Source organism: Pleurodeles waltl, chromosome 8, assembly GCF_031143425.1.
Source record: "Pleurodeles waltl isolate 20211129_DDA chromosome 8, aPleWal1.hap1.20221129, whole genome shotgun sequence".
Lineage (NCBI taxonomy): Eukaryota > Metazoa > Chordata > Amphibia > Caudata > Salamandridae > Pleurodeles > Pleurodeles waltl.
Window position 1 is genome coordinate 71,642,608 of NC_090447.1, and position 25,183 is coordinate 71,667,790.

The 25,183-nt window shown below is 43.2% G+C and overlaps 1 protein-coding gene across 1 annotated transcript in view; it reads left to right on the top strand.

The window, feature by feature from the left end:
* The window catches only part of LOC138249714 (protein sel-1 homolog 3-like), a 320,950-nt gene that overhangs the window by 275,864 nt on the left and 19,903 nt on the right, over nucleotides 1-25,183 (top strand). The window contains exons 21-23 of the mRNA XM_069203733.1: nucleotides 1,685-1,794; nucleotides 15,224-15,351; nucleotides 22,722-22,824. Coding sequence (XP_069059834.1) covers nucleotides 1,685-1,794; nucleotides 15,224-15,351; nucleotides 22,722-22,824 — 341 coding nt within the window. The remainder of the gene's footprint in view (nucleotides 1-1,684; nucleotides 1,795-15,223; nucleotides 15,352-22,721; nucleotides 22,825-25,183) is intronic.

Consider the following 25,183-nt stretch of genomic DNA (forward strand, 5'->3'; position numbering starts at 1 on the left):
GAACTCTGAAATTAGAGAAATTTATTCAAGTTCCGGAAGGAGCTAAAACCTAATTCTGGAAGTTCTAAGAAGTCTGACCATCTACTCGTTGAGACCTGTGAAACTTGGAAGCAGGCTAATATGGCCAATGTCATATAGTAATCTTCTTCTGGCCCTACTTGAATTTACTTGAATTTATTTATTCTATCCTTCAATATGTTATCCACTGAATTTAAAGTCACTGTGCCTGGTTGAGGTATTAGTTATTTGCCACTCTTTGCAGATGTGGCAATGGCTTTTCAGTCTATTTTTAAGCAGAAGGACAGCTCATCTGCAATTGTGTACAAATACAATGAAAAAATAAAATTAATTTGGATCATAGGCTTCATATTGTTGCTGGCTTGACTGACAACCCACAGGGGAATCTACAGGAGCTAAAGCAAAAAAGCAGAGAATCCACTTGGCTCATATTCTAACAGAAGCCAAGTAAAAATAAATAGAGGACAAACCCAGCTATGGTAAAAGGAGGATTTCTTCTAAATTGATTCCACATCCTTTTTTAAAATATGACACTTTTTGCATCCCTTTGTTAAGCTCTGTGCTTTGTGTTCGTCACCAATTGTAACGAGAAAAGGGTCTGGTGCAGCACCAGGGTTAGGGCCTGATTTAGATTTCGGTGGACGGGTTAATCTGTCACAACGGTGACTGATATCCCGTCCACAGAAATTAAAATCCCATTATTTCCTATGGGGTTTATATTTTGGCAGACGGGATATGTGTCACCGTTGTGACATAGTAACTCACAAGCTGAAATCTAAATCAGGCCCTAAGTGTTTTGATTTTGTGTTCAATTGACGTATCAAGATTCAAGATAGGGTCATGTGGAAATGCTGAATGATTGTGCCCGCTGGCATTAGAGACTTCCTTGGACAGACCGGATGCTCTCTTTATCTGTGTGTAGTGTTAACATGATGTGTTTAAGATATCTGGCATTTAAAGCAGCATCCTTTCAAGGGGTTATGATCTGATTATACTAAGATTTATATGCATTTAGAAGTGGCCACAAGCAGCCTCCTTTCTAGCTTAGCATGCCCTTATTCTATCTCTGACCTAGCCTTCCTTTCAACGGCTATTGATTCCTTTCTTTGCATATGTGATGTCCACAGATCACAACAAGTGCTACTTTGACTGAGGACACATCACTCAAGAGGATTAGGTCTAGGTATGCTGGTGGTTTTGGTAGTTTTCTCTTCTGGATGGGACTTGTCTGGCAATTTGAACTCGGCTGTGCCTAATGAAGCAAAACTAAGATTAATTTGCTTTTGTCTGATTAGGTAGTCAGCTATCTAGAGGTATATGACAATTATAAGGAATTTGTAGTGAGCATGTCATAGTTCTGAGGGCATGTTGTAAGACCAGAATGTACGCATTGGAGTGGAATGTTTGGCTGTGAGGAAAGAATTAAAACAGTACAGGAGGCTGATTTGATAACTAGGCATCTGAAACTTTATATCACATGCTTTCTGAAGATTTAAAAGTCTAGTACTTTAATAGAGTGATCATTTACATGTATGCCTTCTTCTTTGCTTGTGATTCCACACACTTTCTTCTGTAAATTGCCTTACACAGCATTGACATTGATCATCTCAGAATATTTTTTATTACGATTGCTACAATAACATTCATTTGTGATTCTACCCTTTAGCTCAGATTAAAATGGGAGATTTGCTCTACACAGCGCAACCCAAGAGGAAACGTGACGTCACTACAGCAATCAAGATGTACAAAGAGGCCGCGTTGCAGCAAGATCCACAGGTGCGTCACTAGCACAGGTCTTTGACTAACCTAAAATGTGTTTCTCTTAAATGGATCCAGAAACCATATTAGGTGCACCATGTCACTGTTCGGCTGAGTACAACTCCAACATCACCCTCCTGGGCAGTGCTGAATTTCAGGCGGTGGTTTCCGGTGCTCGGCACCAAAACATTGTTGTCAGCACTGGCTCTTATGACAGCTGCCACATGGTGGCACTGTTTATTTTGTTTTTTAAGGAGCACAACAGCTGTTGTTTAATCATCAAATATACATTAAAGTCACTAATACCTGCCATTCAATGCTATAAGACTAGCTGAGTGGCATGTATTAGCTATTTATTTTAATATATATTTAAAGTCTACATCGTCACACATGTATGAGTGTGATGGCTAGTAGGGCAAGTGCTCTCATTGGCAGCACTAGTGGGAGCAATGGATGGTGCATGCTGCAGTGGCCTCCTGCCAAGGGCCCTGGCACTTCTTTTTTTTAAAACTAAGCATTGCTCTAGGGTTTACCTGAGCATCTCCTAGCCATTTGGGAAGCCAGTGCCATCTATGCAAGATCTTACAAAACCGCAGTCACATGAAATTTTCATGAGTTAGTATTAGGTCCTGCAAATCTTCATCTGTATAGTCAATTCTTAATTTAAGCAACCCTCACTCTTTCCTTTGTCTAGCTATTGGGTTCGAGAAAGTAGAGTCTGTCAATAACCTGCATGATCCAAAGACCATCCCTTTATAACCCCCCCACATCCATAAATAGTTGAAGATCAAACATTCTGACAGTATGATGGGATAATAGGATATGCAAAGTTTGAATTCAGTTTGCACTTCTACACATGTTTTTACTTCCCCTCTATAAGTAGCTGTTAAAACTCTGGGCAGTTTGGTTCTTACTCTTTAATTTGAATGTCACCACTACCCCACACTGGGGCTCCGCATGTATTCTACTATTCTCCTTTAGGTTTCCAAGTGTGCAGTGCCAAGTGTATGTCATTGCATGTAAGGTAGGCTGGCAGAGCTCGATCTCCGGCTGTCTTTCATTTAAAGTAAGCAGAACACCCTTCTTGGTCCAAATAGGCTATTTCTATCGTCACCCACCTTTGAGTTTCTAAAGTGTTTTGCATCAAATATCCCACTTTTGTGATTTGAAAATATGTTTATAAGTGTAGAATCCATAACTTGTCGCTGTCAGTAGCCGTTTGTAATTGATCCATTTTCAGGGACAGTTTCTGTCCTCCCCAAAGAAAAGACCTAATCAATTTAACCACCTTATTGATCATTGATTGAGAGAGTTGGAGCATGACAAACATATAAAATGAGGTACAACGTTCATAATAATCAATTGCACTTTTCTCCATATTGATAATTTTAAAATGAACCATTTGGCCAAGTCTTTCATTTTTCTGTGTACTAACGCGGTTACATTTTCCTCCATTCTGTAATCAAGCGCTCTGTTTAATAAGTCCCTAAATATTTCAGCTTAGGTTCTTTGCCTCTAAAGGGCAAATGCACAGGACAGCAGCTGTTGTGTATCTGGTTATTGGAATGTCCTCACCCTTCTTCCAATTAATTTGTTACCCAGAGGATACTGAAAAATTAGATATCAACCAAATATGGATATGGATTTTGAATATGGATTTTGCTGGGCTTCATAAAGGTACAAAAATGTCATCAGTATAAAATAGGGCTTTGTTGTCTCCCGCAGCTGCCAGTATAACTTTTATGTCTGTGTTTTGGTGGATAGCAATCACTACAGACTCAAGTGCCAGAATGAATTATAGAGGAGAGAGTGGACAGCCTTGCCTGGTCCCTCTCTTAATCTCGAAAGGGGATGGAGTATAAGGATTAACGGATACCACAGCTGTGGGCTTTGTGCAGGGCCAGCTTACTTTTGATATATAGTCATCCACAATGTCCATTCTCTCCAGGATTTAGAATAGGTAGCTCCACTCCACTCTATCGAAGGCTTTCCCCCTCTATGATAAGATCGCTATTTTATAATCTACATCTTTGCAAATTTGCGAGAGCAAGTGACTCGGGACAAAAGCAACCTAGCCTGGGTGGATCCATTGTAGTAATACTGCTTTTAGTCTATTTGCCAGCACTTTGGCTGAGATCTTTACATCAATATTGATCAGGAAAATGGGTGTATAACTTGCACAGTTAAGTAAGTCATTGTCTGGTTTGAGAATTAAGGAGATATTAGCCCTGTTAGAGTCTATAAACTAGGCTTCTCCAATAAGTAGCTTGAAAGTTATTGGTATCTCTCCGGCTCCCTGTAAGTAGCTGTCCTATATGTAGCCAAGCCTATATACCGAGATGCTTTTACTTGGTTTAATTAATATGTATAACTCTAAATTGAAAAGCATGTATTTGAGATGTGAACTTTTTTCAAAAAGTGGTGGTCGGAGAAAAATGGTTTAATTCGCAAAGTATATTTAAAGCTAATATGAGTGATAAATCATGTGGTATCAGGGTGACTATGTGGTATCAGTCCCAGTGCCACTGCCAATATGGCTCTTCTGTATTAGACATTTATAGGTAATCCAATTTGAAAAAGCTTTTTCACACCAATGCTAGCAACTCTGCCTGATGCACTGAGGTCATCACTACTGACAAACTTCCATAGGAGGCAAGTGCTGTAATTGTGTTTGATATAGTTGCTATTAAAACACTAGTAATGTTCATTGTACATACGCAGCTCCTCCCACATATAAAGCTGGAAATCCCTGCTATAAGTGGTACTTTCCCTTATGACATTTTACCCCACATTTTACACGAAAGGGGTACCAATACTTGTGTGTTACCCATATAACATTCTGAGGGGAAGCGCCTACTCCGGGGACTTTGCTTGCTAGTAACTCATACATTTCCTTGCTTATTTCATATCTTGATATATTCCCCCATAAAACATCAGTGGCGTAATGAAACGTGAGGGGCCCCCCTGCAAAGTACACTGAAGGGCCACCCTCCCCCTTACCCAGTCAGGCGCCTGCCGCCCATGCGCAGTATTCTGAGCTGAGGGGGCTCATGGAGCTCGGGCTCCCCTTGCACCGAGGGGGCTAATGTTTCGCCACTGTAACGCATCTTTGCAAGTGTCAGCTTTGTACTATGGTGTTCTGACATTCTGAGAATTATAATTTACCATAGAATTTTGCAAAACTGATAGTATTTCCACAACGTGCTTGACTATCCAGACTTGTGTATCCCTTTTTGTGGGGTTGGTATGGATCCATTTCAGCTGTTGTAAATGCAGAGCTACCAATTGGTCTGCCTCACTCCCTTACAGTATTGTTGATTAATACGGAAAAAGCCTGTTCTCTCTCAGAAGTGTATAGACCTTTTAACATAGTTTGCTTTCAGTAAATTGCATAATATCTCTTTTCGGTGTGTGGTTGTGTGTGGTTGTGTATTTGTCTTCGGGGAGTTTGTATTGTGTTCTCTTAAGTCACAATTGTCCCACTGGGGGAATGCCCATGTCACTCAGATCTGTGTCGCATTGTGGTCCGAGATATTATTTGGTAGCATGGCAGTAATGGGTTTCTACCCAGTAATTGGGCTGTATCCAATACATAGTTGATACGGGTGCCATATACGCATAAAGTAAACTTGTACTAATTTTCTGTCAGGTGCATCAACAGTCACAAGTCAGTGAATGATGTGATTAAGTCCTTTAACAGGCATCTGTCCTTGGGCCAGTGCATCACAGGGTGGCCTGATGTATCCAAAATCAGGTCTAGCACTAAATTCCAATCCCCTCCTTTCAGTGTCTTGGAATGAGTTGGGTAACAGTATGTCAGGGCCAGTGCTCCTTAGAATCAGCGCGAAGCTCAAATGGTTCACCTCCCGGCACCAACAATTCTGCTGGCTGTCTTGGCACAAAGGCTCAATGTGGCCAGGTGAGGGAAAAATTGTTGTGGAGGGATCAGCTCCATGAGCCACTTTCAACTCTGCAGATCACATTCATGCTATCTGACATTATCACCTGTAACGTTAAGAGGCTCACTCTCTTTTGACCTCCTGACCCCTTCTTCTTCCCAGTATAAACTCTATGGATGATCTTGGGATAGAAATCATCGTAAGGGAGTCTCTATCGATGATGACAATTGGAATATAGTTCTGCAACAATTATTAATATGTAGGTATATAAACATATCACAACTCAAGTCTTTGTAAGGAAGAATTCTTGCTATTTAGGTTCACTTGAATATCTGTGTGTGTCTTAGTTATGATCTTTGAGGGTCAAACTGTTATTTAGGTGGCGTTCTCTCTATCCATCCACGGATTGCCTCTTGTGAAATCAAACAATTTTGTGAGGAGGACTTGTCCTCAGAAGTATCAGCTAAACATCTTCAAAGTTATATTCTTGTCACAGTGAAAGGAAAACAAGAACCAGTCTATCATCATGAACAGTACAAAATCGAAAAGCTCCTGAGTTTTTCAGAATAATCCACCAATAATGAATGAAGCAACGGGCATTTACCTTGGGACCCAACCTGTCTTGCTGTACAACCTGGACTGTTGTTTGTTTTCCCACCACAAGGTTTTGCAATCAGGAGTTTCATCCTGAGACCGCCCCGCTTCCTGAAGTCCTCAAGAATAATTCACACCATCCATTTGGGCAGGCCCATATTTATAGAGCGTCCCAACCAAAATGGCAGAGGTGCATCTTTAGCCCCAAGGAATCTGGGACACGAAGTTCCAGGTCAAACAAATAAAAAACTGCCCACCATTCTGTCCTTAAAGAAAGCTGACTTTGGAACAGTGAAGCAGGGCACAAAGAGCATACACAGCAAAATCAAAGTGCAACCCCACCAGCAAACAGTAAAGTTCATGTACAAACAATTTATTGTTTCTGTATCAGTGGAATACAGAGACATAGAGTACAGATGCATAGGCCACAGTCAGAAGGCACCCAGTGAGATTTGATCACTTCAAGCCCAAGACAACTGCTCCCTGACAGTATAGTAACATCAAATGGAGATTTTCCAGTAGAGCTGTGGAACACATTGTTATAAGACAACTCAGCTAACCAAAGTAGTTTGACCCAAGTATCTGATATTTTAGTGGCATAACAGTAAAGGTACTGTTTCTGAGTTTGATTTTGTCTTTCAGACCGCTCATTGGACTGTTAAAATGTCAAGTGCTTTGACCCAGTTCTTCCAGAATCAGCCAGTAAACTGACATCCCCTATCTAAGAGCATGACTTTGGGTATTCTATGTAAGCAAACTACAATGGTTAACAACATCTGCGCCAATTGGCTGGCACTAGGTATTTACTTACAGGGAATAAAGTTTTCAATCTTCATGTCTATTACTACTGGAGTAGCAGTACAACTGTGATCTGTAGGTAGTTTGGTGATAAATGTTTTCAGAGACTTGCAGGAGTTGCTAAGGGTTGTAATAGGCCTTTAGAGGCCACATAAGCTGTCTTTGCTCAAGCACATTTTTCGCATTTCCTCACACAATTAAACACATCTTTTTTGAGAGATTCCCACCAGAGTTTTGTTGCAGTAGTTCTGCACTTTTTCTATTCCAGGGTGACCAGCAGTCATTCATGGCAGTGCTTCATGGCACCATTGAAAGGTTTTTTTTGCAGTGTGTTATATTGAAATTCGATCCTGTGGACCCTTTGTATCGCCAGCAGAAGCTCCAATTCCAGTCGCGCTTTCCGGAATTAAGCGGAGTAAGAAAGTTAGCATGTTATTGTTTTCCATCTTTTCTGTGATGCCTGAAAATCAAAAGTTATCACAGTTTTTTCTGCCTTTTATTTCTATGAGCTTTTTTCTGTTTGTATCAGTGGTCCTGTTCCCAATCCATAGTTATTGCCATTTTCTGCTTTATATTTGTTAGTCTATCGTCTGCCACTATAAAGCGAGCATTAAAGGAGACTATGTCTGTTTTTATAAACAGCACATCAATTTGCTGTCTTTTCCTTGTTGTCATGGATGGTCTCAGGGCTTTCAGCTCCTTTAAAAGAGTGTTTATTGCTGCTACTTGTGCCATTGCTCGTTGTTCTGTGCCAGGCTTCTAAGTTGTGCTTCAGTGATTGCCTGAACACGATGCCACTTACAGGAGTAATACAGTGGAGGTAGTCATGTGCTTCTAGTGCTATTGTTCTTGAGGTATAGGCGACAAGCAAAGTACAGTCTTTTCTGTTGTTGAATCTGAGGTTTTATCTCTTGTTGTATGTTCCGTGGTGATCCTGTGTATGCGCTTCAAGGTGTATTTGATATCACTGATGTCTGTAGATGCTGATGATTACACCACAAATATCTGAAGTTTAGAATCATTGTGTCACCTCTGTATATGCTGATAATTGTACCACTAATATTTGAAGTTCAGGATCATGTGATCACTGCCATCTGTAGATACTGATAATTGCACTACTAATGTCTGAAATTCAGGATCATTGTGTCACTGCTGTCTTTTGATGATAATTACACCGTCAATATCTGAAGTTCAGGATAATTGTATCTGTAGATGTTGATTTGTGCACCATTGACATCTGAAGGTCAGGATCATTGTATTACTGCCATCTCGAAAGGCTGATAATTACACCACAAACATCTTAGGTTCAGGATCATTGTATCACTGTCATTTGCAGCACTAATGTCTGAAGCTCAGGATTATTGTATCACCACCATCTGTAGATGCCTAAAATTGCACCACTAATGTCTGGTGTTCAAGATTATTTTATCACCGCCATCTGTGGATGCCTAAAATTGCACCATAGTGTCCATGATTATTGTGTCACTGCCATCTGAAGATGTTAATAACTGTACCACCAACATCTGAAGTTCTGTATTATTGTTTCTGATGGATACAACTACCTGTGGATTCCTCACCTCATGAATACTCCCATGGCGCCAGCATTCGACGGAAATCTTCTTACTAGTCTCTGCACGTCGACGAGGACGTCACTGTCGCCCACGCGACGCCGTCTGACGTCATACAGGCAATAAGAGGTCCTCGACGACGTGCGGACGTCAGTTCCCTTTTTTCCGTGCATTCGAAACGGTTATCTTCGAGGGAGCAACTGTTACTCTTGCGGTTACAGTGTATATCTTGCTGCGTAGTCTTTCGCTGTGGAAATAATGTCGCAGAGAAAGTCTGGATTTAAGCCTTGTCGTGAGTGTGGAGGCAAGATGTCGGTGACGGATCCTCATTCCGATTGCCTTTGGTGTTTGAGCTCCGACCACGACGTCTCGACTTGTGATTCATGTCAGCACATGAATCCAAAGGCTCTTAAAGAACGTGAGGCGAAGCTGTTTATGGCCAAGTCAAAGGAGAAGCATCACAAGAAGTCTTCTCCAAGACATCGGCGTCATCGAGACTCCCGGCGCCGTAGAGAATCTCGGCGTCATTCAAGGGAGGCTCGTTCCAGGTCTCCGGATCGGCGCCGAAGAACATGGGAAGTCAGCCCCACGGTTACGCCGCATCCTTCGACGCCGTTGCCTTCTCCGGCGTCTCCAACTTCACCTGGACAGGCGTCGGTGATTGAGGTATTGGAGCCTCAAGTGTTTTCTCCGGCGCAGACGCCGAGGCCGGCGTCGGGGTCGCCTCCGAGACAGGCACCCCAGTATCCGGCTTTTCCCACCCCTGGAGCCGATAGTTCCGAATTCTTGAATGCGATGTATGCCATCTTCCAACAGATGGCTCCAGGGGGTGCTCCGGCTGGGCCTTTGGCCTTTTCTTTGGGTGATCCTGCGCCTCTTCGGCCGGCACCCTTTATGCCCTTTCTCCCGTTTGGGAACGTGGGCTCGGCGCCAGTGTCGGCGCCGGTGGCCGCTCCGGTGGCTTCGGAAGGATTGGCCCCAGGGATTTCCATCCCGTCGACGTCGAGATTTCGGCCTGTGACTCCGGTGGGCCCATCCGTTTCAACTGCTCTTCAGTCGGCGCCGAAGTTACCTGTGGCGCCGGATGCGGCGTCGGTGGCTTCGGAAGATCGGCGCCGATCTCCGACTTCGGCGGAGGCATTGTCGACTCTGCGGATTGAGCAACGACTGCATTCAAGGAGACGTGCTCTCCGGGTACTAGAAGAGCAGGAGTACCAACGAGCCCTAGAGGAAGGAGAGCTAGAGGACTCGGGTGATGGGCTGCGTGGACTGGAGTCGGCCAGTGGGCTGGACACTTCCCCTGAGTGGGACCTTTCGTCCCCGGGGGAATATACTGAGGAGGCTGCTTCCTTTCATGCAGTGGTACGGAAGGCAGCTAGTTTTTTGGACCTGCCTTTGCCGGTAGTGGAGGCGAAACAAAACCTTTTGACAGAGGTGTTACATCCGGCCTCAGCCGCGGCGGAGCCTCTGTTACCTTTTAATGACGCTCTGCTGGATCCGGTTTTAGAGGTGTGGAAGAGGCCGGCATCTTCCCCAGCAGTTCACAGAGCCGCGGCCAGGAGGTATCGGGCGGCTCCAACTGACCCTGGTTTTCTGTCCAGGCACCCTACGCCGGAGAGCTTGGTGGTGCAGGCCTCCTGTTCGTCCAAGTCAGCGCCTGGTTCTTTTCCGACGGTGCCTGGGGACAGAGATTCAAAGAAGCTAGAGGCGCAGTCGAAGAAGATTTTTTCGTCCTGCAGTCTGGCGTTAAAAGCCACCAATGCAACCTGTATCCTGGGGAGGTATATTCATGCTCTGATGGATGACATCTCCTCTTCGTTTACAGAGCTTCCCCAGGGTCTTTTGGATCTTGTCTCAAATGCCCAGGCTGCTGCGACCCAAATTATCCAGACGGGACTGGATACCACCGACTCGGTAGCCAGAGCAATGGGCACAACTGTGGTGGCAAGGAGACAGGCCTGGCTCCGTAACTCGGGCTTTTCGGATGATGTACAGTCCACATTGTTGGATCTCCCGTTTGATGGGGACAAACTGTTTGGGGCTAAGGCTGATTCGGCCTTGGAACGTTTTAAGGAAAGCAGGGCCACGGCTAAGTCGTTAGGGCTCCAAGCTCCTTCTTCCACGGCCTCTTCCAGATTCTTCAGGAGGTTTCGTGGATTTGGGCGTGGCTCTTCCTCCTCTTCCTTTCGGGGAAGATATCAGCAACCTGCCTCTTCCCATCCCTATAGATCTTTCAGGGGGAGAGGTAGGGTCCGCACCAGAGGAGCCTCTCAGCAGCACTCTGCCTCTTCCTCATCCTCTGGCGGGGTGCAGCAGGGGAAGCAGCCTTAGGCTTCCACCATTTCCAACTCACGCCTCTCCTGTAGGGGGAAGATTACAGCATTTTCTCACCAAATGGGAGACTGTTACGTCGGACAATTGGGTTCTCAGTGTTGTGGGAAAAGGCTACACCCTTCCTTTTCGGGAGTTTCCGCCCCTCATCCCGCCCCGCCCTTCGTATTGTTCACAAGAACACCTCCTGTTGCTAGAACAGGAGGTAGAAGTCCTCCTTTTAAAGGGCGCGGTGGAGTTGGTCCCGGAGCAGGAAAGGGGTCAAGGAGTTTACTCAAGGTATTTCCTGATTCCCAAGAAGGATGGTCGTTTGAGACCAATTCTGGACCTGAGGATCTTGAATTGGTTCCTCAAGCAGGAAAAGTTCAAGATGCTGACCCTAGCACAGGTGCTTTTGGCGTTGAACATGGAAGACTGGATGGTGTCTGTCGACTTGCAGGATGCTTACTTTCATATCCCGATACTCAAGTCACACAGGAAGTATCTCCGGTTTGTGGTGGGATCGCAACATTATCAGTTTGCGGTCCTTCCGTTTGGTCTTACTTCAGCACCTCGAGTCTTCACGAAGGTGATGTCGGTGGTTGCGGCAGAGCTCAGAAGGAAGGGGATAGCAGTATTCCCTTACTTGGACGACTGGTTGATCAAAGCCAAGTCCCCGGAGCTTGTGTTGCGTCATCTGCAGTCAACAACCCAGTTGTTGTTCGACCTGGGTTTTTCGGTGAACGAGCCCAAATCTCACCTAGAGCCCTCTCAGCGCCTCCTGTTCATAGGGGCAGTACTGGATACAACATTGGGTCGGGCCTTTCCTCCGCCTCAGCGGATTCAAGATATTCAGGATTTGGTTCCAATGTTTCGAAATGGAGCGGTAGTTCCAGTCCTCAAGGTCCTTCGTCTGCTCGGTCTTTTTGCCTCCTGCATTCTGTTGGTCACGCATGCTCGCTGGCACATGAGGGCTCTTCAGTGGTGCCTCCGAAGGCAGTGGTCTCAACACAGAGGGGATCTAGAGGGTACTGTCAAGATCTCCAGAGATGCTGCTGTGGATTTGAAGTGGTGGATTGTAAGCAACAATCTTTCGCAAGGAAAGCCGTTCCAGCAGTCACCACCAGTGGCCACAGTCATAACGGATGCTTCCACTCTAGGGTGGGGAGCTCATCTGGGGGATCTGGAGATCAAAGGTCTTTGGTCTCCAGAGGAACAGATTTTTCACATCAATCTGTTAGAATTACGGGCTGTACGTCTGGCTCTCAAGGCCTTCCTCCCTTCCCTTCGTGGTCAGTCGGTACAGGTCCTAACGGACAATACTACCACGATGTGGTACATAAACAAGCAGGGAGGAGTGGGGTCGTACCTTCTCTGCAGAGAAGCTCTTCGACTATGGTCCTGGGCAAAGGACCATCGGATTTGCTTGATAGCAAACCATCTGGCCGGAGTTTTGAACGTGCGTGCGGACAGTCTCAGTCGCCACTTCTCGGCAGACCACGAGTGGCGTCTCCATCCAGATCAAGTCCGTTTGATCTTCCAGAGGTGGGGGTTTCCTCTGGTAGATCTGTTCGCCACTCGAGAGAACGCGCATTGTCCGTTGTTCTGCAGCCTTCAGTATCCGATGCAGGAAGCGTTGGGGGACGCGTTTCAAATGACCTGGTGCGGCCAGTTGCTTTACGCGTTTCCTCCCATACCCTTGATTCCTCGAGTATTGAGGAAGATTCGCCAAGACCGGGCTCTAGTAATCTTAATAGCTCCGGATTGGCCAAGGAGGGTGTGGTACTCCGACCTTCTCCAACTCTCAATGTGCCCGCCGCTCCGTCTCCCTTTCAGGGCAGACCTCCTCTCGCAGTCGCAGGGGCAGGTTCTACACCCCAACCTCCAGAGTCTGCACCTACATGCCTGGAGATTGAACGGGGCAACCTGAGTTCCTTCTCTCTCCCGCCTGAGGTAGTGGATGTTATATTAGCGGCCAGGCGACACTCCACTAAATCTATCTACGCTAATAGGTGGTCTAAATTTGTTGCGTGGTGTGGAGAGAGGCAGATTGATCCTTTGCATGCTCATCTATCGGACGTTTTGTCTTTTGCTCTATCTCTGGCGCAGAAAGGTTGTGCAGTGGCTACCATTAAAGGTTATTTATCGGCCTTGTCAGCCTTCTTATGTCTTCCAGACCAACCATCTTTATTTAAATCCCCTATTGTTATCAGATTCTTGAAAGGTCTTCTAAATCAATATCCTCCAAAGCCATTCGTTATGCCGCAATGGGATTTGTCCTTAGTCCTGACTTTCCTTATGGGGTCCCCTTTTGAACCTATGCATTCTTGCCCCTTGAGGTATTTGGTTTTAAAAACAGTCTTCCTGATAGCTATAACATCAGCAAGGAGAGTGAGTGAGTTGCAGGCCTTATCAGTAAAACCCCCTTATACAACTTTTTATGGGGATAAGGTGGTGTTGAGGACCAAGGCTGCTTTCCTCCCGAAGGTTGTTTCACCCTTCCATTTGGCTCAGGCAATTACTTTTTCCACGTTCTATCCTCCGCCTCATCCTTCCAAAGAGGAAGAAAGACTGCACCGTCTGGACCCAAAGAGAGCGTTGAGCTTCTTTATCGATAGAACAAAGGATTTCAGGCTGGAGGATCAGCTGTTTATTGGATACGTGGGCAAGAGGAGAGGAAAGGCAGTCCACAAGAGAACACTATCCAGGTGGGTTGTTCTTTGCATTAAAATATGTTACTCTTTGGCAAAGAAGGATCCTCCTGAGGGCATTAGAGCTCATTCCACCAGAGCTAAGTCGGCCACTTCGGCCTTGGCCAGAGGTGTTCCTGTGGTCGACATCTGCAAGGCCGCAACTTGGTCGTCCCTTCACACTTTTGCAAAACATTACTGTTTGGATTCTGAGGTTAGAAGGGACGGCCATTTTGCACGGTCAGTGCTGCAGGATTTCTTGGTTTGACCATTTAGGCACCCACCGCCGGGCGTGGTACTGCTTTGGGACTCTATTCATGAGGTGAGGAATCCACAGGTAGTTGTATCCATCAGAAGAACGAGTTACTTACCTTCGGTAATGACTTTTCTGGTGGATACATTAGCTACCTGTGGATTCCTCACGGTCCCACCCGCCTCCCCGTTGCCCTTCTGGTCTTACCAAGTAATCCTTGAGTGCGCTCCTCTTGGTCTTTGAGGGTGCAATAGATGTATATATAATATATTTATATATATATATATGTATATATCTTTGTGTATATACTTGGTGTGTGTATATATTTTAAAAGAGAGAGTTTTATATATATATATATATGTACATAAAAAGATTTACAGTTATTCATACAATGTGGTGTATTTTTACAATATAATGGATGTTGCCTTGCTCTTTCATTGCATTGCCTGGTTGTTCTCATGCACGTAAAAAATGATTGGTACTGACGTCCGCACGTCGTCGAGGACCTCTTATTGCCTGTATGACGTCAGACGGCGTCGCGTGGGCGACAGTGACGTCCTCGTCGACGTGCAGAGACTAGTAAGAAGATTTCCGTCGAATGCTGGCGCCATGGGAGTATTCATGAGGTGAGGAATCCACAGGTAGCTAATGTATCCACCAGAAAAGTCGTTACCGAAGGTAAGTAACTCGTTCGTTACTGCCAATTGAAGATGCTTACAATTGCTCAACTTATGCATGAAGTTTAGGAACTTTGTATCATTGCCATCTGAAGGTGCTGACAACCACACCACTAACGTCTGAAGTCCAGGTTCTTTGTATCACTGCTGTATGAAGATGCTGATACTTGCACCACTTATACCTGTGTCATTGCATCACTGTCATCTGAAGGTCCAAAATATTGACCACTGACCTCTGAAGGACACAGTGCAACCTCCAAAGCTTATGCGTTGTACCCTGTTTACACATTAATTTCAGTTACACCCATTAAAGTATAACAGCTCAGAGGGTTTGCATACACAAAGCCAAATTGCTAACCTATTTGCACACTTGAGTTTATTTTAGGTAAGCAAAATTGCCTAATTTATGAGTGTGAATTCAAGTTTACAGACCAAATTTACTCACACATATTGCACCAGTAATATATAATTTTATGTGTAAATGGATCCGCTTCCAGGGCAGGACGTGTCTGTCCCAGGTGGTGAGTACCTTGCAAAATAGGTAAACACTCAGAATCATTGTGAGTTTTCTGTACATTCATAAAATGTTTGCAAGGCTCATTTCCCTCCCAGAAAAGCCTGGACATAACATTAACTGTCCACAATTTGCCTCCTTCAGGGTTTGTACAGCTTGGCAATCCTGGTAGAAGAAGGTGTCTTGATCCCGCCCGCAACCCTCCGGGAGCTGGGATTTAATGCCTCTGTACGAGCTAACAAGTTCACCATCCTTGTGGAACTATATCGGAGGTAAGGTGTTGCTGCTCAAGCCATAGTGTTTCTGATATATGCCAGGTAAATGTGCTGTATTCCTGTTATGTTGGTTTCTTTCTTAGGGGTCTGGGCTGAATCTTAGAACTTACCCATTCAATTTTCTAGTTCAGCGATGAATGACATGGCTTAATATATGAATTTATTGTTCTATTTGATGTATGTGAGAAAGAGCAGACCTCACACCCAGGAGCAGCAACCACTTTCCAAAAAACATTTTATATTGCAACAGGGGCATTTGAGATTTGGGGTGCTGTGGGTAGAACACTGGGGTGTGTGGTCATTTTCTGAGACCAGAGAGGAAGCATAAATAATTGGGACAGTACAATGTCAGATGACACATGTTTGGGCTTACTTTACAGCACATCACTCAACTGTACAAACATTATGCATTAAGTAAATTTGAATTTTGGAGCTCAGAAGAATATATTAATATGCCCAGAGGTATATGGTTTATCAACACAAGCTTCAGATTCTAGTTGTCTGGCTTCGAAGGTCAGCAGTGTATCCTGGGGTGTGGTCTGAAACTTGGTGAGTGGAGTTTGTCATAGTCTGTAGAAAGATAGCGAAGGGTCAGGCAGTGGGTAAAGAAGCAGAGACCTCTTAGGTCACAGCAACATTTAACTGGGTGTATAGAAGAGATTGGGTGAGAATTGCCCTTGCAGATGGGTGTGTTCTGGACAAGAGAAAACTGTGGGCAAGAGAAAGCTGTGGCATGGTGAGCAATTGGCAGAAAAATTGAGAAAGGTATAGGTGAAAGATTATTGACCAGGGTCAAGTGTACCTTTCAATTCATTGAAGTGGAAAATACGATGCAACTCACTATAGCGTTATGAATATGGGTGATAAGGGAGGGAACCTGGCCTTCACTGAAGATATTACATTTGTTTTCTAAATGTAAGAGAGAGTGAAGTATGAGGTCTAACATTACATGTACTAATTCCCTAGCTACATATGCTCTGACCACCTACCCCAATGCCTAAACAGGAGGGCCGTGCCTCAAGATTTTTTATTGAAATTCCATCAACAAAATGTATCACATTCAGTTACTATAGGGAAAATATATTTTGTGAGCATCCTTTAGGCTCCTTTGGAAATCTTGAAAAAAGAGCTTTGGAAAATTAGAAGCCAGATTGAAAATGAGTTGCACATTTTATTTGTTTGCACGAAAATGGCATCAGTGCAACACAAATCAATTCGGTATTTGCACAAAATATTGGAGAAAAAATGATGTGTGGACAAAATATAATGTCAAGAATATCAAAGACATAAAAATATCATGAAGATAAGTTCTATGAGTAAGTAAGCTAACACATATATGTACCTTGACAATATATATATCTTCAAGGTACGTAGATATGGAGTTAAGAATAGTAAATCTGTCCTTACTTCACTGCACTTATCTTCTCGATATTTTGGTCCTTGATATTTTTGACACAATGTTCTGTCCAAACGATATTTGTTTCCTCGATATTCTGTCAGACAACCATCAATTCATCTTCTCTTTTAAAAATCTGGGCTTTGTGCAATGAACAAACAATAATTCTCATGAGAATTTTTATAGCGTTTAAAATCTTGATTCCCCTAAACAAATTTGCTCCACAGAAAATAATCTAACAAGTGTTGACTAGAGCTAATTAAGAAGTTATTGAGAAGAAATATTTCATAATATGAAAGTGCGTATGTGTTAAAGATTATGAAAACTAATCATAGTTTTGAAGCTGGTACTCTAGCATGTTAAATTGTCATCTTTTATATATTGTTTTTATATTCTGTTTTACAAATATTTGTGCTAAAAGTGATTATAGTATATTTTTCTTTAGACCAAAGTTGGTTTATTTAGTTTTGTTTATCACACTACAACACTGCTACATTGAATGAACACTACATAGCGTTTCCACAAAGTTAACATATCACCACATAGATTCCAATTCATCAATATGAATAGTTGGGTTAGGTTGAGAGTGTAGGAGGCTGGCCCTCTATGTAGTGTGCAAAGCTAGGCACACTGTGCAGGGGGTCCAGGCAACCACACGTTGGATTACAGAGGTAAAAACTAGACCACCTAATGCTTTAATTTCTGTGAAAGCTTGGTCAAGCGATTAGGCTATTCTTGGAGAAGTACAAAGCATTTGTTATACCCACAGTATTAATAAATGAGACTACACACTCAAAAGAATAACTTGAGACCACTTTATAAAAATACTTCCGATTTGTATATACATTTTAAGACCAAGATTGTCAAAACCGAGTAAGTACTTTTTAAGTTATACATTTTTTAAGTTTATTAAAAATAGTCTTTCTGTGCGTAATTACACACCATAGAAATCAATGGAGGAATACTTTGAAAATTCACAACAAATCAGGCAATACATTTACCAGTGTCTCCTTTTGCAGGTATATGCAGGTCAACGATGGGTACCCTGGACCAGCTGGAGAAGTTTGGTTCCTTGGTGTTGCAGAGCGATGCCTTCACTCTGGAGGGAGGTCTTTGGTGCTTTTTAAAGAATGGAGGTCCTTTGGGGATTTTTAGAGTCTGTCCGATGTTGAAGTAACCCCTCAGCGATGATTGTCAATTCCTGGGTGCACCAGGCAGGGTTTGGCACGTTTTCTTGGCGCAGCAGGACTTCAGTTCTCGAGCCTTGGGTCTTCTTTGTTGCTGGTCTTCTTTTGTCCATGGAATCTGATTTCTTGGGCTAGGGATGCCCACTCAATATTGTGTTTGTTAGGTGTTTTCTGGGGAACCTAGTAGTGGCCAATGGGCCATCTATCTTAGAGTGGCTACACCCACTAAGTGACCATTTCCTGTGGACAGAGGTCACTTCCCTACACCCAATTGGCTATTTTCTGTCCATGCTAGATGGAGGAAAATGAAATGTGGGGGGTCACTTTGCATGCAACACCTAAGAGGTGGTGCAAGCCAGGACTGACCACTCCTCCTACCCTTCCTCTGAAAAGTGGGGGTTTGCAACCAGGGCAGCCATCTGCTGCTAGTAGCACGCCTGGGGGTCCAGCTTCAAGGGTGGTACGTCCTTTGAAGCTTGCCAGCAGGGCAGTGCACATTGCTGAGGGAGGGGGTGTTAGCACCTCCACCCAAGAAGGGCTTTGAACTGAATCCCAGAGAGCAGGACCTCTCACCCCTGGGATTCAGACTCTTGTCTGTTGGTGTCAGGCTGGTTGTGACTGGCGAGCAACCATGCCAGGGTAGCTAGCTTTTGCAAGGGGCACCTCTAATGTGAGCCCTGGGTAAATGTTTTAATAAATCGAATACTGGTACCAGTTTGGATTTATCATTCTGAGTTGTTTGATACCAAACAACTCAGGGTTCAGAGTGGCCATCATGTAGCTGTAAAACTTGTAGTGACCAGTGTCCAGCACATGCATTTAAAATGGCTGCTCCATTCATTCACTATGTCCCAGGTTTGGCAAGGACACAGTGGGGGCATATTGTTCATGCAGCTATGCCCTCCCATACAGTGTAGTGCACTCTACCTTAGGGCTGTAAGGCCTGCCAGAGGGGTGTCTTACTTATACTGCATGCAGTGTGTAGTGGACACGGCACACAGGTAGTGTGCCATGTCGAGTTTGTCTTTTGGGTTTGCATCAGGACACTCAGCCTGCAATGGCAGTGCAGGGTGCATCTGAATGCTTGGCCCTATTGGGTGGCACAATCAGTGCTGCTGCCCTCAGGGGCCTACCGTTAGTACCCCATGCCCTGGGTGCCTTAGTACCATTTACTAGAAATAGGGTTAGCGTTGACATTGGGGATGGAATTGGATTAGGTTAGAGTTAGTGTTAAGGTTATGTCTAGGTTTAAGTTTAGAGTAACTATTGGATTAGAGTTAAGGTTACAGTTAGGAATGTAGCTGAGATTATGGTTGGGGCTAAGCTAGAGTAGTGTTTCAAATTTTTAAAGTTTGAAATTAGATCTAGAGGGGGCGATGGGTTAGAGTTTGGGTTATGGTTAAGGTTAGGTTGGAAATCGGGTTAGACTAGATGTTCACTTAAGACTAAGTTGGGAGTTAGAGTTACAGTTAGGTTTAGAGTTACAGTTAGCATTGAGTTAGAGTGCAGGTTTGAGTTTGAGTTAGAGTTGGGATTAGAGGGATTAGAGCTAGTGTCAGAGGTGGAATAGTTGTTGTAGTTAGATTTGGGATTAGTGTTAGATTCAGGTTTGTGATTTAGGTTGGATCTCGAGTTAAAGTAATGGTTGGGTTAGTGTTTAGGTTAGGTTTTATAGATTATGGTTAATATCTGGGATGAGGTTAGGGTGGTGGCTATGGGTCAAGTAGGAATTCAGTTTTGATTTAAGGTTAGAACAGAGGATGTGGTAGAGTTAAATTTTGATTTAGGGTTATGTAAAGGTTAGGGTTGGGAATAGGGCTACAGTAGAGAGTCACCTTAGAGTTAGCAGTAGATGGGGGGATAGGGTTACAGTTAGATTTCTAGTTACTGTTAGCATACATGGTATGGTTAGAGTTGGGATTAGAGCTAGAGTCAGAATTATTGTTGGGGTGCAATCTGGGATTATGGTTAGAATCAGGGATGTTTTATAGTTGTGGTTAGGGTTGGGGCTAAGGTTGGGTTTTGAGTTGGAGTTTTGATTTGAGGTATAGTTGAGGTTAGTTTTTTAGAATCGGGTTAAAATTTGTGACTTTCAAATTAGGGTTCATATGATGGTTTGGGTATATGGTGGTTTAAATGATTTGGTGATGCCAGTCTACTGGCTGAATGAGTCAGCAGTCAGCCAAGAGTTAAGGTAAGGGCTACAGATAGAATTAGAATCAGTGTCAGAGTTAGGTTTTGGGTTAGGTTTATGACAGGATTGCAAATGCAAGTAAAGAAGGGAATAAGAAGATTTCATAGAAATCACGAGTTCTATCTCTGGATGATAATGAATACTTGACAAAAAGACTGTGTTGTTCTCAAGCAAAGTGTTATCCTTACTTATTAGGACTTTGTGATTGGAATGACAACCTCTAATTGTTTTTCCAAAAAAAGACAAAAACACTTCACCCACATGGTGTCAAGCTTCCTCAGAGGGGCAATCGTTCACCTGCGACTATTGTAGCTCATTGTGCTCACCCAGAGTTCCTATTGTGAGCAGTTTGGTGTATGTTGAAGGGTCATAATGATCAAAAGCTGTATTAATTGTGGGGACAAGGGAAATCTTTATTCCGTACTGCTCCTTTCTTAAACAAGGTTATAACTTGGAAGGATCGAGTAGTGGGTGATTTAGGATACCTCCCTCATCTCTTAATTGTGGTCAGTAATATTGTGATAGCTAACCATGTGCATATTTGTAATACAGCTTTCATCAAGGACTAGTAGGACCCTTGCATCTGGATAGGGCCAACCTAACTACCCCCTCCCTCATGTGGTCTAGTGGATTGTACATTGAAACTTGTCAGCTAGGATACTGGATGCTCAGGATGTTGTGTGAGGGCCACCAGGCACCCTACAGTATCCAACAAATGGGGTATCTTTAGGTGAGGTCTACCACTGTTGATGTGTCATTCCAATTAGGAAGCTCTACTATGTAGCTGTAATACTTTTTCCTTAGTTGAAGTTCAGTGTTTGGTTTAGCATTGATGGTGGTGTTAAAGTTGGAGGTATGGCTGTTAAGACATCGTAGCAGTGTCAATGTGGGTAAGTCAATGTAGTGTTTGATCAATATAGTGATAGTTGAGATAGTAATACAAAAATATTATTTATCATAAAATTAATAATGGATAAAAACAGTCAAATGTCAGGCTGTGATTGTTGTTTTCACCACTAAAAAAGTCACAAGTAGCCAATCTGATTCATTTGGCTAAATTCTAATCAGGGCTGTAGGTAGTTTGCTGACAATATCACGCACCACAGTGGTAAAATGTTGACGAATGTTCTACCACCTAGTAGTAGGAGTTTCAGGAAAATATCAATCGCTTTGTCACTTGTAAACGAACAGTAGGCTAAGAGTTTTTGCAGCTCTCCAGTCTTCAGAGTTATGCATTGTTTCCGTTATAGCCCTCACACTCTGTGTGGGATAAGTGGTGTGCTTTGCACCATGGTCCACATGTATCAGGAGGTATAATCGGCAAATGTTGCCAAGGAAGTAGCTTTTCAAATGTGGGCAATTGGAAACAAATGAGTGAGGAGCCTGGATTTCTAGGGATGGAGAAATTGCAGTTAAGCAATGTTTTCAGAAATTAGGGGTCCACACTCACCAATCTGCAGATGCTGAAGGTAAAGTGAAAAAACAATATTTTTCTCTTTGTGGGGTAGTCTTCTTTCTTCAACTTGTCCAATGATGATCTTCCTTTTCCATGAGCATAAAGGAGTCATGACCTTATTTTGCTTGTTCTCAGCCACTTGCATGTTGTTGTACATCTATGTACATTATTTACAATGCCTCTCTCCAGCCGAGCAGATATACGAGTCAAAACGTTATATCCAGACCACTCATATTGATTAGTTCACTTGACAATGGAGGGTTCAAGAAGGCCATTGTTTCATTGTAACATCTGGTGTCTGGAGGTAGATGAGTTCCACAAGCGATTTCAGAGAAAGATTTGAAGTCATACTCTATTATGTGCCATCTAAGATGCTCATTTTGAGAACAATAGAAGTTATGCTATCTGATAAATTCTGAAGAATTATTAGATTGAGTGTTTCAAGATGAGGGTGAAGAAACAGAAACAGTTGCTTATTGGTGGCTACTACAAACAAGATTTCACATTTTACCGAAATAGACACAATTTGACATTTGTTTGCTCAAGCATTTATCCATTGGTCAGGTTGCCTTTAGATGCAATATTCAGACCCAGGTAAGACTGCAATGTTAAAAATGTATGCTGATGCAGTGCTCTCTTTAAATGTAGGTGCTTTTAGAATTTTAAATTTGTTGAAGTGACATTTGATATTCACTTTTTGATTTTGACACTGAGAACAAAATTTACCTTTGGTAAATGTTTGTTTGTCAACCTTTGGTTGAAATGTTTTATTTGAAAATATTTATTGAGCTCTTTTTACCAACAATATTTTGGGATTAGGTTGATAGCTGTTCTAAATCCAGTTTCTGAAAATTTGATGTATGCCTATTGTCACAGAGCCTAATAGTTAAATTAAATTATTGATGCTGTAATGCATGTAATATAGTTTCACTATAACTAGGTTTCTTGTTTACAACCTCTTGGCCAAATTGACTCTCAAATGTTTTTCTACCAGATGTTTTCTTCCAAAATAGCCCTTAATTGTATTTAGCTTTCTGCAGAATAATGCTAAGTGTGCTTATGAATGTTGGATTGTTTATTGGGATTTTTGGACTTGGATTTAAATCTGTGTCTGATTGTCTTTCCTGTCCCTAGATGCAGGGACCATACGAATGATGTTGCCTACGTGCCTTGCAGTCTGGCTCTGCTCAATGTCCATTTCAAGTACATCTGGATGTTCCACAGTTCTGCAGTCAAGGTATGGTTCTCTCTCTCTTTCTCACTCACACACACTCACTCTCTCTATCGCCTTCTATTGTACGCCTGAGAGGATTTGGAAAATAGGCCTGAGACCTGACCCTGGATACGCCACCTGTTCAAGGGCAATAGGCACCTTTTTCAAATGGCCTGGGTGTGCCCAGCTATCCAGCAATTTTTGGTCTTAAGAGGAACAGGCCTTGCAGCCACACTGGGTAGATAATTTCAGCTCACAACCAGGAAGGCCCTCATGGAGCTGCTCAAGGATTTTGGTGTGTGGGGGGCAGTAGTATTTGCTTATTCTTGGGGATGGGCTGTGTGCTCTGTAAGAGAGACAGAGCTTATAGGTGGAGTTCTGGGAAGACACAGCCCCTCCAAGAATGGCAGAAAGGGGTGGATCACTGCTTCCTAGTACGTGCTTCAGACCGCACAGTTTCATCAAAAACAGGTGGGTGGACCTGTTCTGACCCTGCTCACTGACAAGTTGATTCAGCTCCAGCATCATCATCCATTCCTACTGCCTCCATGTAAACATGAAACTTGGGTCTTATGGTGCAGAATCAAGGCCTATAACTTGCCAAAGGTACCCATTGAAGCCACAGTGGCCACACTTATAATAAGCATAGTGACGTGTGCGTATTCTTTCCCCCCAAAGCAGAAAGCGCACTTGAACGGTGTGCGCTGCAGACAACAAAAGAGGTAAAGTGCCTTGTGCAATTCTCCCACATGCCTGGCAGATACAAAACCTCCTTACTGCCTTCGAAAAAACAAAAGCTGGTATTCTGGTTAAAATTCAGTGCTTGCTTTCGAATAAACAAAAAATTCCATATACACTGCTCAACAATGTAAAAGAAAATACATTTAGGGTATAAACTACAATGGTTAATGACCCAAGGCATTCTGCATGTCATTAGGTTTCTTTAATACCTCAGTCCCTCACCTGCTGCTTTATACAGCAGCACAGTGTGCTGTCACCAGGGGATCTTTAGTTAACAGCATGCATATTGATTAATTATTAGGCTGTTCACCTATGACCACAAATAGCAGGTATTGGCCCAGATCAGACAGTCATAATGCATTTATAGCCCAGTCCCTGTTTCTTATTTTGTGGGAAAGAACAGGACAGAGTAACACTGGTTTACAATAACAGAGCACCCCACAATGTATAGCTCACATCTTAAGTAGCAAAACTTCACTCAGCTGATCGTTGCAAACTGACTGGAGAAATGAGTAGCAGGGATGGACATTAAAAGTCCATTATTAACCTTTTTTCTGCAACAATCTAATCTTAATGAGGTGCAAACATATTTCCATCCATGCCCATCCTTCACATGGAGAGGAACTGGACTGCTGGGAAGAAGGATTTCAGAAATGAGGCTGGCATGGAAGTGATAGTCATATTGGAACATTATTTGACCAAGTAAATTTAAGGAAGGGGTAAAAAGAAGGGAATTAAAAAGAGATATAGGATAGAAAGATGGTAGAATTGACAATAGGAATGAATGGGAGATGGAAGGAAATAGAAGCAAAATACTTTACACGTACTGGAAACACATCTGTCCTGTGATCTTTAAAGAAGTGAACACTGGTAACCACTGATTTTTATAATTTTTAAAACACTGGAAAACACTGAAAAATGCCACAAGAGTTTACAACGAATAGAAACTGAAAACAAGAAAACCTAGGTATAATGCAATGTTACTAGACAGAGCTGTTGAGCAGGCATACATGTATGATTGGGAGCAACACATGTTACAGTGCAGGAAGCAATGGGTCACACACTTTTCAGCTGTGTGCAAAATTAATAATCAGAAATTTAGCACCCAGGCCAAGTCTCCTAAAGAACAAATAATTAAATAATTGTTATAGCAGGACAGGGAACTGTTCTGCTGAGCGCTATACAAAAATATACAAACAATAGTTAAGGATGCAGCCCGAATGATTATCAGTGGCTTAGATTAATTCAGGCATTTTGGCCGTCACTTTTTGTATACTCAGTGTGTCACCTCAAGTGGAACGGGTATGCCCAGACATGATTCCTGTGCACTCTGTGTTAGTGGAGCTAACCTATATCTGGCTGATGAGCTCATAACTGGGCTGAAAATGGTTGTGGGTTGCTAGTGTTCTGGTTCAGGGAGGACCTGGCTTGGCAGTTCGGGATGGACTGTTCCCACTGGAGCAGGGTCAAGACTGATTAGCATATAACTGGGTCCAACCTGAGGTGGCACGCTGTGCAAAATAATGATGCATTGGGATGTGGCCCGAGTAATTACCAATGGCTGAGATTAATACAAGCATTCGATCCATGCTCTTTTGTATGCTGAGCACTTTACAGGCATACAAACTATGCACACAACACA